Source organism: Drosophila mauritiana, chromosome 3R (genome assembly GCF_004382145.1).
Source record: "Drosophila mauritiana strain mau12 chromosome 3R, ASM438214v1, whole genome shotgun sequence".
In the NCBI taxonomy this organism is placed as follows: domain Eukaryota; kingdom Metazoa; phylum Arthropoda; class Insecta; order Diptera; family Drosophilidae; genus Drosophila; species Drosophila mauritiana.
The window spans coordinates 13,661,314-13,674,505 of NC_046670.1; the positions used below are offsets into that span (position 1 = coordinate 13,661,314).

Below are 13,192 nucleotides of genomic sequence, written 5' to 3' on the forward strand. Positions count from 1 at the left end.
GCAACTAATTAATTAACTCTCACTTGATCCATCGTCACTTAATTCAAAGCGTATCGATTTTCTAACGATCTAGCCAGCCACTCAATCATCTCAAATCCGGCTTTAATTGATCCACTTTGTGGCAATTTTTACAATTTTGCACACTGTCAACAAAGTATCGCCTCTAATGGATGGCTTTTAAATTAATTGATTGAATTCTTACAATATAATTTAATAATAATTGTAGTAGTATATTGTAATATTTAGAATATTCCCTCGATACTTTGGTTTCAGTTTTTGCTTTCATATGGGGTTTCAAAATGTTCTACTTCTAACGAACACCTGGTGCAGCGTTGAGTTACTTTTACTTGCAGACGCACTGGTGGCACAGTTTATGCCACAGATACATTGGCCAGGTGCGCCAGATTCTCAGCGCGAAAAGAACTGATTCCGACAAAGATTAGAGGAATGACAACTGGACACAGAATTTTGGATGTAAACAATCGAATGTATCGGCCATAAGTTAGGCAAGTGGGGCAAGTAGCTGGCAGCATGCAGCATGTGGCAAGTAAGAGCGAGTGCCGCCTGACCCGCTAAACTAAATCTAAGAGGCAGTCGAGCGTTGGCGATCGCAAACCAGTTGGCCCGGCCGGAGGAAAGTAGTGGCCAAGAATTGGCATTCAGTGGCCAGACACTCAGGCTAGGATAGCAGCTGCACTTGGCCAAGATGTGCATTCAGTTTTCCACTGTCACTGATGCCGTGCAGTTGTGTTGTGTAGGCAGAAGCGAAATAAACATACAAAAATGCGAGCTAACTCGACAAGATCCTTATCCTGGCACATCCTGCTCGGACTTTGCCTGTTTCTCTTGCTGAACGTACACACATCACTTGGCCAAGATGCAGTGCCTCCTAGCGAAGACTTGAACCCGAGCACTGGTCGCAGTCAGTCGGCGAATAGTGTGTCATACTTTAAGGCGTCCATTCCAATGAGAATCTACGAGTGTCTGCGGGAGTTCACCATGCTACACTGCACGAAATTGTACGTGCTGCAGAAGATGGAGGAGCGCCGCCAGATGCCAAACAGTGGCAATCTCACCCGCGACTTTGTGGATCAGTTCTTCGGGGACGAGACACAGATGGGCAGTCTGGTGGGCAAGAAGTACCACAAAATGTCCGAGAAGGAGCTCAACCAGCGGCTGGTCGTTAACTTTCAGCGATTCTTTAAGCATCGTGATCTCAAGATGCACTTCCTGCCCGGAATGCTGGTGAAGATTGTGCCCAGCAAGGACAACAAACTGAAGTTCTCAATCAAGAAGGGTGAGCTAATCAGCGAATTTATTAATATTAATTTATTAATACCTAACATTTTAGCTAGTTACTAGGTATGGTAATCATTTTATTTTTATCTTTCCATATGGATAAGAATGAAGATGCACACATATTAAGATACTTTCACACATTAGTGTCGTATTTCATATAGCGAGTTTGGCTACTTTGATTTTAAGCGTGGCTTTCGTAATCTTGAAATATTTGACACATACCCAAACGAGTGATGGGGATTTTGTATTATATAATTATATTATTTTTCAAATTTGTAAATTAGCACAGCACAGCCTGCGTTGCTAGACGTTTTAACAGACACATCACATTAGTTAGAAGACGATTTTCTATTTTTTATGCCCCTGAGAACGGTATACAACATTCGAAAAATAATTATTGGCAATGTTGTTCAGGAAGCAAAGCTAAATTTAAATTTACGGCCATAACATTCATTGAAAATAATAACCAGATTTTGACTGTATAACGAGCTTTTTCATTGTTTTTTATAGGAAAAAAACAAATTTGTTGTTTCCTTTTTGAACAACTACACTAAACTAAATACTACTTATATTCTTTAGCACCCAAATCCCGGATGGGTCGTTCTCGAAGACGCGAGACCGAAGAAATGGACCTGAACCTGATGAATATTCCGTCCATTGGTGGGGGAGGTGCCAATAGTGGCAGTGTGGAGACCTACGAACCGGAAGCGGAAGGAGATTCCAAGCAGCAGGGTTTATTGGGGGGCGGAGGAGGCGTGGCCGGCGGCGAGGGAGGCGGCGGTGGCATTCTGGGCAAGCGCAAGAAGAAGAACTCGTACAAGGTGACCATGATGCAGGTGGCGGTGCCAATGCTGATCTTCCCCGTCGTCCTGCTTGGCAGCCTTCTGCCCTTCATCCTGCCCGCCCTTAAGATGGCCACCATCCTGTCGCTGGTGATGAACAATGGCGCCTTTATGGCGGCTTTACTGTATGCCGCCCGTACCCAGTTCAACACCCACGAGGAGCAGCACATCAGCTACAGTTAGCTCCCGCATTAGTGTCCATTTAGTGTCCTTCGATCATTTTCCATTAAATGCCTCTTTCATTGCTTCATTATTTCCATGTCTGTGGAAGCAAATAAAAAAGAAATATAAACTTTTTGCCATATTTATTTATTATTCAACAAATCGTTCACATCCGCAAAAGGTCCCAAAATGCATTTGAACTTTTAGTTTAATGACCAGTTTTAAACTAACTACAGAATTAAAGCCCTTTCAAGGTGTTAAAAGGTTAATGACACCTAATAAATTTGAAATGGGGAAATTTATTGTACTTCAAAATATAATTACAGCAATTATAAACAGTAGAAGTCGTAAACATTTAGAAACTGAGAGTAGGCTCGAGTTAAACAAATGTATTAATGTTTATTGATATGTTGTACTTACTCACCATTACAAATAGTTCTCACTATGAAAATATTTAATCAATTAAGTAATTAAACACTCATTTGGAGTTCAACAAATGTATTAATGTTTATTGATATGTTGGACTTACTCACCATTACAAATTGTTCTCACTATGAAAATATTTAATCAATTAAGTAATTAAACACTCATTTTGATCTTGAGAAGTATTGCGTATTTCATCCCTTTTCGATAATAAGTTTCTTACAATATTTTTTGTTTGGTTTTTTATAATTTTTGTTATAATTTTTAACAATAGTTGGATTGAAATGTACAATTTAGACCTACATAACTAACACAATGTACACACACATAAAAGTCGATGCTTAAAATAGATCTTAGCAGGTACGCTTAATTCTAGAACCTCTTGCGTAAATATACAGTTATTAATATATAAAAATAGAGATAGAGATAGGGAGAGGGTGGCAGATGTGTTCATTATCCCCGAACGACAAGTGCGAGATAGGGATTGTGTAGAGAATTAATAGGGTGCAGGTTTTTTTAACACTCTGTTGCTGCGAACGAGTTGCATTAACTAATCTCGAATAGTTTTCATTTGTTTTGTAGTATTTGGAATTGAAGCCATTGATATATAAGATGTCCTTGCTGCCATCATACCGGGTCCCACGATCGGAATCCCCCTTAGGTAGTTATTTTCAGTTTCCAGTTTACAGCCACCACTCAGATGCGCAGGCAGTACGGAGAATAGGCAATTAATATAATTAAATACTGAAGACCCGATGTGGCAGCAAGAAGTGTGTTCGTTTTGGATGAACTCCCACTGATCCCCGATCTCTAATCCAGCTTGCACTCGGACTCCTTGTTCACCACATTGGCTCCCTTGCGATCCTCCTCGCTGATATCCTTGTCGTCCCATCCCCAAATGGCGTGCTCCTCCTTCTCGTGATCCAGGTGGGCCACCAGCTCGCTGGTCGGAATGGCACTGTTGTTGTTGGCATCCAGCAGGGCGGCAATGTGGGAGCCATCGCCAGTGCGGAGGACTCGCTTGTAGACCATCTCCTGCGAGACGAACTTCAGGTCATAGGCTTGTCCTGTGGGAGATATGGATAAAGTTGTAAGGGTCAGTATATTAGCAAGGGCATGGAGCGCAGCAGAACCTACCGATCTTAGCCATCACATCGATAAAGGCCGTCGTCCAGTTGAAGCTGTAGGTGCCCAGCTCGGCTGCCTTGTAGTCCCAGGGGAAGACGTGGTGGTAGTTGTGCCATCCCTCGCCGATGGTCAGGGTGGACACTAGCTTGTTGTTCATGGCACTCACGTTGACATCGTAGGGCTTCATACCGTAGAAGTGGGCGGCGCTGTTCACCAGCCAGGTGAAGTGCAGCGACAGGCAGAAGCGCAGCATGGAGCAGGTGAAGAAGCAGACGCGCAGCGAGCTGCCCATCACGTAGTAGGGGAAGATCATGGGCAGGGCGAAGCAGCAGATGGGCATCACCACAAAGTACATTCTACGGAAATAATAAGTGTTATAAGTACATAAAATAGAGAGGGATTAAAGTTAAAGTAATTGCAACTCCTAAGAACCAATAGCACATTGTTTATTTTTCATTGCCTACTTTTGGGCGAGCAAATTAATTACTTAGCTAACTTCAAGCACACTACTTACTTCTTCTGGAACATAACGACGGGATCCTGCTCAATGTCCTCCATGGAGATCTGCTTGCCCTTGCTGGTCACATCGGGGTGCTTCTTGCACATCAGCCAGCCCATGTGGGCGAAGAAGAAGCCGCGTCGGGAGTTGTGGGGATCGGCGTGTGTGTCGGTGAACTTGTGGTGCACACGGTGGTCACGGGTCCACTCCCAGATGCTGTTCTGGAAGGCCAGGGACTGGCACAGCATGAGGAAGATGCGCAGTGGCAGCTTAGCCTTGTAGGCCTTGTGCGACCACAGACGATGCACTCCGGCCGTGATGCCAAGACCTCCGAGGAACATGGTGGCATAGACTGCAGATTAACCCAGATGCTTAGTAAGGCAAAGACGGAACGCGGTGATACTCAGACTCACCTGGCAAGAGTTCCCAGTAGGCACTCTCGGCGAACACCAGGTACAGACCGTACAGGGCCATCGAGTGGAGGATGACAAAGAGTCCCACGTTGCGCCACACGATCTCCAGTTCGTAGGGTTTGTTCTCGGGCGCCTTGGCCTCTGCCTTCTTGGCCACCTTCTGGCTGGGCGTGGCTGCTGGAGGGGCGGCGGAAGCGGCTGGTGTGGCGGCCATTTTGTTGTTGTTGCCATCGGCAATGGCCGTCTCGGCCAATATAAAGGTACTACCTATTATGTTGGGCGACATCTGCAAGCGTAACCGGAAAAGATACATATTCAGCAATTAGTATACCCCATTAGCATTCAATAGTATTCGTCTTTCTGATTTATAGCCTGTCGTCTCGACTATGTGGAGCCCACACGGAGATGCAAATCTATCTGTGGGTGCTCCTCTGTGGCAGTGCTTTCCCTCATTTGAATGCAGGACGCATTGCTATTTCACTATGGCACTATGAATCTCCATATGGAAGGCATCACCCCAGCTGCACGACTAATTATGGACCACAATTGAGGTGAGTGCCGATCGGCGACCTTCGGCAGTTGGCCAGCTTCAATGATACTCAAAACTGATACAAAGATAGCAAGCCGGAAGCGCAAAAAGAGAATTCCGAATAAAACGAAATCCAAAACCCAAACCGAATAAATCGAAACAACAAAATCCCCGCAGAAAAACAATCAATATATTTTTTTTTATGTTGTACACGACGAATGGAATATTTGCATATCCATTCTTTACAAACGTACGTTTGAGTCTATCATTGAAAACCAGAAAAGGTTGGTCAAGAACCCCAATAGTTGTGCCCATACCGTAAAGGTTCTTTCAAGATCATTTTATACGATACTGCATTTAAGCTGGAAAATCGTGGAAAATTCTATGAAATGCATTGAGGAGTCCAAAGTCATTGGTGATTTAGGCAGACAGTTTGCGAATTTGAATAAGTTTGTTATTTATGCAGAGCTGAATTAATTCATGAGCAGGGGCTAGGTGAAAAAGTTCAGTGCGACACATTGCGCATACGCCCTGTGGGTCCATTTAATGGCACCACACAATATGCACTTTGTAGCCGTGCAATTTTCGAATCTCCGTCTCTGGGACATTTAAATAATTGCGGGTGCTGAGACATCGCCACATAGAGTTGGCAACAAAAATAAGTTGGCCAAATGGCTGAATGGCTGATCTTCAACTCTCTAGAATAGATATATTAGACAACCGGTTGACCTCAGAGTGGTTGCATGTCTCGTATGGATTCAAAACAAAAGTATTCTTATTGCTGCTAGCTGTGCGCATAGATTCGAAGCCATTAACTTTCCGCGGTTCAATGTCAAGTCGTGTGTTTTGAATTTTATTCGCCTGCTTAAATCGGTCTTTCGGACTAGGTGGCCTTTGGCCCAGTACGATATGTAAACCACTGGAAATTAGAGCCACTATTAGGAGGTAATTCGTTATCAGGTGCTAGGGAATGTAATTGAATATACGATAAAGCTCGCGATCAACTTAATATCATGCAGGTGCCACGCGCTGGCTGAATTAAACTAGTTTTGCCACGGGTCTTCTTCAGATCGATTCCGAGACTCGGATGAGTCCAGCGCTCAATCATCCTTACCGGAATATTAGCATAGTTAAGTAACCGCGATAAATTTATGTATAGAACTGCTTTTGTTTCGGGTTCTCCGACGCCGAATCAAGGTTGGTGTTGCCAACGAGTTTTGGGGGTTTTTGGCAGAATGTGTCTTCATATTTTGGGTTCATCTGTGGATTTTCGTGCTCAGCGTTTCTTGGGACGGGAAGTCGTCGCAGAGCACTGTCGAAGTAATAAATAGAATGCGAAAGCTTATAGTTATGGGACCTGACTCAAATCTAATGCGGGGTGTGATTGATACCACGGGAGGAGCTCCATTGATCGATTCGAGCAGCGCACGCAGCTGGAAACGCTTTTCGCATACCAAATACACATTCAGTCATGATGGAGCCCAGAACTGAAACTGGGAACGTGACTTTGGTCTGGTCTGGACGGACTCTACGGCTTTCCATCTAAGTAGATCCCACCGGACTTAATATGCTTATGACCACATTATGCGTGGCATCCATACTCATTATTTCTTATATATTACTCTGACGCATTCGCAATTAGCGCTTGCGGCTAGGAAAAAAGAGATTCGATTCGAATCGAATCGATTCGAGAAACTAAACTCCAAAAGTCAACTATATAGAATTCCATTCGTTCCATTTAGGGCTAGCATAATTTTTAGAATTATGAGGGCTACGTGAGGCGGCAAATGCTACTTTTTAGGTCTTGCCTCATACGCTTTATTAAATTCTTTTCATAAATATAATTTATTGCTCTATGAAATGCTATTCTCTGTGCGTGAATCACATGGCCGCTTGAAGTGCTATCTGTCGATAGCTGTTGAAATTCGGCTCAAACTTTTATGATGGGCAATCGAACTGGCTTTTATTTCCTGCTTGCTGACTTCCGTAAAAATAGTTCCAAAAGTATACAGGTTTCATTCATCGCTCAGTTCATATAAGAAATATGAAAATATGACCCAGACTCACCTTTAAGGATTGAGTTTGCAACTAATGTCTGGAAATCCAAGTGAAAAACTCAAAATCCGCTGAGTTTGGTTCGCTCACACTACACTTGATCACTGTTGGCACTAGAGTTCGTTTTCGAATCGCCTCGATAAGGACGATTCCGCGATATATGATAGCTTTTTGTTTGGGTTCTCCGCTTTTTACAGCCACTACACACGGCACGTCCACGAGGCGCGATGAATGCACGGCGTATGAGGGATCGTAGCAACTGGCAGTGCTTTTTAAGCGCCTAGTTCAAAGAATTCGCACACCGCACCGCGATCGATCGTTAGACGCTGGCTTTTTGAGACTTTGAGACGCTGATCGGGCCGAGAGAGCTGGCGGATGGATACAGTGCCTCAAAAGTTAACCAACACCGAAATTTAAAGCCGTCTCTCTGCGACTTCGACGCTTCTGCCGACGCTTCGGTTCTTAAGACGATCGTTTCGGATCGGTTCGGTTTGGATCGTATAATATCGTATGCAATCGTATCGTATTGGAGCAAATCGGATCTCGGATATACGGGGCCGGGGTCGCTTATGCTATATCTTTTGCTTGTATGCGTCTCATAATATTCGGCGCGTGGCTGTTGGGGAACTTGGTCTTATGGCGGATAGCATAGAATATCCAGTTCACTTGCACTTTCCATTGAAATGAAATGATATGTATTAGGGGTAAGTCCCCTGGAAAATGAATCTGTTAGTGGCTCTGCTCACGTACGAAGTGAAGCCACAACATTTTGGCCAAGTTTATTGCGTGCTTTTTTTTTGGTTTTTTTTAGATCATCGCGGGTCAAGCGGTTCAAACTATCGGTCAAGTGAGCTCGCGTCACGTCGATCTTTGATTTCTTTTTTTATTTTCTCATCTTTTTTTGGGGCTTTGTACCGCCTGCTAATGAAGTGATTGGGAAACATGTTTTCGAATTTCGGTATTATATAACGTTCTTAGGATCTGGGCCATATATAACGCGATGTATGTCATATGCCAAACGATTAACCAGTTTGCCACCTTGGCCTTGTCTCCATATGCATATTCAGATGATTTTGACCAACTGGTAACAGATTCTAATTGATTTTGTCGGTTGTTTTCAGACATTTTCCCCGCCGCATGGCCGACATATAATTGCTGTTTAGTCCGTCCAAATATTTGGCCAAGCGACTCATGAAATGGGCCAATAATGGCTCGATTCTTTTGGGTGTTTTTTGTAGAGCTGGCTGAGTAAACAGCCATTACCGCATCGCAGGCTAAGAAGAGGTGGCCCAAAAAATGCCTTTGTTGACAGTTTTCGCGTTGTTGCGGTTTCTGATAATTGCCGGGTTTTCACACCAACGCCGCAAAGTTGAACTAAGCCGGGCCTAATTTTGTTTAGTGGCGGCCACTAAAATTGTTTGCCATCTGCCAGCATTTGGTGTCAAAAACCCCTTCTCGAGCCGAAGGTTTCGTGGCCCCGAAGGTCACATGTTGCATCTTGCAGGTTGGAATTGCATAGTGGTTACTCAGTGGGTTAAACAGCGCCGGGTTAACCGGTTTGGCATCACGTTTCCGTCCGATTCCCAGCCAAGTTGGCCTGTAATCGCACTACCCTAAAAAATATAAACAAACATGCCACGATTTTATGGCTTTCGATTTCAATCAGCATAATTCCAGAGTTTATTTCCAACACGTGGCCACTAAAGAGTCATTAAACCGCCATATTTTGTGTCCATTTGTGAATGGGAAATAACATTTATTTCATATTACCCATTTTATTAAATTATTATTTTGTTTTACTACTTGTATGTAGTTTAAATAAGAATTGAGCTAATGGAAAATACTCGGAGGATTTGCACAAAATTCCAAAGCCTCTTATTATGTTGAGCTCACCAATTTTAAGACAAGAAATATTTATGTCTTCACACGGACAAGTAATTAAAGATAATAATTACTTGAGGGGAAATTTCCAGTTAAAGTCATAAAATTTAAATACGCTCCAAATTGGCGGGGCTTCAAATAGTTTTAGGTGAAATATTACCAAAAGTGCAAGCATTCACAAGTGAGTTGAGTTATTACCTTTGCAAATTGTTAGCTTTAAAAACCAAATAAAGCCTATTAAAAAAACAGTTGTGTTAATAGGGTAAATTAAAACATAAATCAAAAAGGTTGTATTTAAATATAACGCTGTAGGGTGTAAGTAAACAAACTGAAGACTGTAAACAATAAATTTAAAAGATCTCAATGAAAACTTTTCCGTAGATCATCAGCTAAAAAAATCCCCCAGCGGAAAATAATTTACAGCACCAGCTTATTTTTTCCATAAGCTGGCTGGTCAACCAGAAATACTAACCTTAGCCACCGAAACTCCATATTAATCTATTCAAGGGGTATGAACACAATATTAGTAAAATGAGTAATCGCAGCAACCAGAATATAACAGATTCTCGGAATTGTTAGCCACTGTGCAAATTGCAACCGAACTCCCTCGCAAACCGCGAAGCCTTCCTCAATAAATAGAAGATAGCATTTAAAATGCGAAAAAATAACAAAACATTTGACTAAATGACTGTCATTGCGGAGTGTGGTTAAAACTCATACGAATGTGACTGGCAAAATGGCAGTAGCATCTCGAAATTGAACAGGGAATGGTGAGGCGGTGGGTCGTGAGTTAGCCAAGGTCGTTTGGTGTTCTTGAGCTCTTGGCAATATCTTAAGTGGCGAAAATTGCACAATTAAGTACAAGTACACTGCAAGCATGCCTTTTGGCCCGTCTTAACCTGGCCCTAACCTTTTGGGCCGTTACCAAACGCAACGCGGCATTTACCTGAACTTAAATTTCACTTGTAAGCCAAAAGACTCTGAAAGTGATGCGATGCCCGAACTAATTGCAACTAATTGAAATTCACGCTGGCGGCTGTTGCGAAAACACTGTTCAAATGACGCAGTTCCTCCGCTGACAAATTGGTCGGGACAGAGATATTTTTTTTCTGAACGTTTTCAAGTGCAAAAGTGCGTGAAAATCCAAATCAGTACACCCAGGTGCCGCCGATCGCTTTAACCAAATATTTATGCAAATTTCTGATTTGCCGCAGGAAGAGCACAATGTCACGTCACCTCAAATGTGCCATGAAAAATAATAACAAAATCAAACAAAAGCCTCATTACATATCCGTAGATGTGTGTCCATACACTCATGCCAAAACAACCAAAGATACAGATACAAAAACTATAAGCACTTCTTTTTTCTTCGTTTAACAATCTTGATAAAATTTTAAGTGAAAAATCTGTTAATAGCACATATCAATTGCTAAATTAGTCACTTAGTACTTGAAGACCAATTGCATATAATTATATAGACAACTTCAGTTGGTTCCCATGTTATGAAAAGATACAATGAATTAATGTAATTATCAGCAACAATGAAAGATTGAAAGATATGAAAGATGGCAGATTAGGAAGCCTTCAACTCAAAATAAATTCCCTATCAGATGGGTATATTTATTGAATATATGCCATAATCCTATACGCATCTTTTTCTTCTGTGTAGCTGGAGATCGGATAAGGAGACCAACCCAAATGGATCTCCAGGGCAGCGCGGGCTGGACTTTGCAATACCGATCTCATTGTCACTTGTCACAACGCAACCAACTTAATATGGATAATATGTTAATACTCATTTTGTCGTTTATTTGCCTTTTCGGAATACATTTCTTTCAGCACACGCTTCTGGCGAACCTATTGGCCGAATGCCGTTGGCCGCATTGCGATTCTCAGGCCGTTCGGCTGGCCAATTTATCAAACATTGCTTTTATGATCTCGAGGTGCTTGTCAGGCTGCGTACAACCCAAATCCATTAGTGTTTAGCACAAGATCGTAAACCTGTACCCCTATTTTTAGACTATTCTTTCGTCCAGCAGCTCCACGCCCATTCATATGAATACTCGTGGCTGGCACGTTTGGATGCTCGGAGATTTATTCGTGAATATAGTTGAATTCAATGAATAAGGCCATTAATTAGGCATGCGGTTGAATACTTGCTGTGGGCCGTAAAATTATTACTATCTATACATGTTTTGTAAAGTAATTCGGTCAGCTTACAACAAATATTTAAATCTTGCTGCTATTCAATATTATTCTAGCTAATAAGTAATATATTCACAAGTTTTACTATTGTAGCTCCATCGTAAGTACATACATTTGTCAAGTTTATTGTTCATTAACACCACCGAAGACATTGAAAGTTACTTCGAAGAGAAGAAACCCATGTAAACATTGCATTAAGATTGGTGGATAGTTCGCAGGGCATTGGCCATTCGATTGCCAGAGTGTAAGAATAAGCCATGCAAAACATTGATAAGCCATAAAACGAATTGAAGCGCAGAAATTAGCAAATTAATCACGTGCCCTCCAACTTTTTCTGCTCGCCCACGCCCGAAAAGTTTCGATGATATTTTCTATTTTGGCGCAACAATAAGCATTTCCGTACACCGTGTGGTGGCTACACAGAAGCACAGAATCTTGGCCCCTGGGTAAGTTGGATTTTTGTGGATCAAAGAAGTCGTCACCAAGTGCTCGAAGTCTTTTCATTAACAACTCGATCATGATCAGCATCGAAAAGGCATCGAGAGCCTGCTTAGAATTCTGGGGGAGATCGCAAACCTGATTGGCGTTTTAAACTGCCTTCTGGCCCGTCCGCAGAGATATGTATTTTGGGGGCTTCTATTCTTGACTCTTTGCTGGTGTGTAAGTGGATTTGCATAAATATGCATGTGTTTCCAGTGAGCACTGGTTGCCAACATATATTCGCGACCTAATCAAAGTCACAAATTGGCCCTTATTTAATTTCATCCGCTGAAAACCAGTCGATCGACTCCATATGGTAAACCGGGGGGCAGCTCATTTAACACCCATCTAACGATATCAGTCAAGGCGAAGATGAATAAAATGCTGCCCAGAGATATGCGTCATAAACCCAATCAAGAACTCTTCAATTCCACGAGATGCCATGATTAAACAGACAATCGTTTCGAAAATCGAGGAAATCAAACGTAGGACTAGATCTGCAAGTGGTTAGAAACGTGGCTTAAATTCCCACCCCGTTGATGGGAGTAGAACCTTCTCAAGCGTCAAACGATTTATTTATCTAGAGATCAAGTTGCTTGAATTTCTTGGCGAATAGAACAAGTTTTTGGCCAACACGAGACTGAGCTCACAGGGTATAAATATAAACATTGGAATTCGATAAGAACGAATTATATTTGCTTCCAGATGCCCATTTACATTTAACCTCGTGACCCTTGCTTGGATGCGGACAAGGCTATCGGTTCCCTATTATTTATATATCATAATCGAATCGATTCCTAGCCCTCGGATAATTTGGAAATCCCCCGCCTCATTACACATTACACAGCCGGTGGATTTGGCCAGACTTCCGCCTCGGACTCTTCCGCATAGGTGTAACAGTAAACAAGTTGGCGACCGGACCTCCGAAAAGCTCGATTAGCCCCACAGACCCAGCAATTAAAATATGTAAATGGAAACAAAGCCAAACAAAAAGGCCAATGCTGCGCGAAAAAACGACGCCAACAGAATCGAAGCTAACCTCGCGTCTGTCTTTGCTGCAAATGAAGAGATGGAGATGGAGTAGAGACCGCATTGGAGCTACATATGATGGCAAAGAAAGATCTGACCGTACACTGGATACCCTCTATATAGGACTGGCAAACCAGTTGCGACTAACTAAGTGGAATTTTATTGGTAACGTTTATAGATGTGGTCGAAATCTCCAGTAAACTCTAGAATTCAAAGGGAGATTCACAGTCAGCTTAGCTTGCGATCA

The 13,192-nt window shown here is 42.5% G+C and overlaps 2 protein-coding genes across 2 annotated transcripts; one reads left to right on the forward strand and one right to left on the reverse strand.

Annotated features, from left to right (window-relative positions):
- The first annotated feature begins 723 nt into the window (after window positions 1–723).
- Window positions 724–2,436, forward strand: LOC117144948. Its single transcript, XM_033310403.1, has 2 exons — window positions 724–1,297; window positions 1,879–2,436. Exons 1-2 carry the CDS (start codon window positions 784–786, stop codon window positions 2,322–2,324), a joined length of 960 nt encoding a protein of 319 aa, XP_033166294.1. The 5' UTR covers window positions 724–783; the 3' UTR covers window positions 2,325–2,436.
- Window positions 2,437–2,819: 383 nt separating this feature from the next.
- Window positions 2,820–7,671, reverse strand: LOC117144947 (stearoyl-CoA desaturase 5). The gene is made up of 5 exons (XM_033310402.1): window positions 7,363–7,671; window positions 4,767–5,052; window positions 4,369–4,705; window positions 3,864–4,210; window positions 2,820–3,793 (listed from the first exon to the last, which is right to left on the reverse strand). Exons 2-5 carry the CDS (start codon window positions 5,050–5,052, stop codon window positions 3,537–3,539), a joined length of 1,227 nt encoding a protein of 408 aa, XP_033166293.1. The 5' UTR covers window positions 7,363–7,671; the 3' UTR covers window positions 2,820–3,536.
- Window positions 7,672–13,192: the final 5,521 nt, after the last annotated feature.

Bases quoted from the DNA above. Each gene is read 5' to 3' on its own strand.
- LOC117144948 (XM_033310403.1), top strand. From the start codon at position 784: ATGCGAGCTAACTCGACAAGATCCTTATCCTGGCACATCCTGCTCGGA. The intron at 1,298-1,878 runs GTGAGCTAATCA...TATATTCTTTAG, and splicing joins GAAGTTCTCAATCAAGAAGG to CACCCAAATCCCGGATGGGT.
- LOC117144947 (XM_033310402.1), bottom strand. From the start codon at position 5,052: ATGTCGCCCAACATAATAGGTAGTACCTTTATATTGGCCGAGACGGCC. The intron at 4,706-4,766 runs GTGAGTCTGAGT...GTTAATCTGCAG, and splicing joins CTACTGGGAACTCTTGCCAG to TCTATGCCACCATGTTCCTC. The intron at 3,794-3,863 runs GTAGGTTCTGCT...TATCTCCCACAG, and splicing joins CGATGTGATGGCTAAGATCG to GACAAGCCTATGACCTGAAG.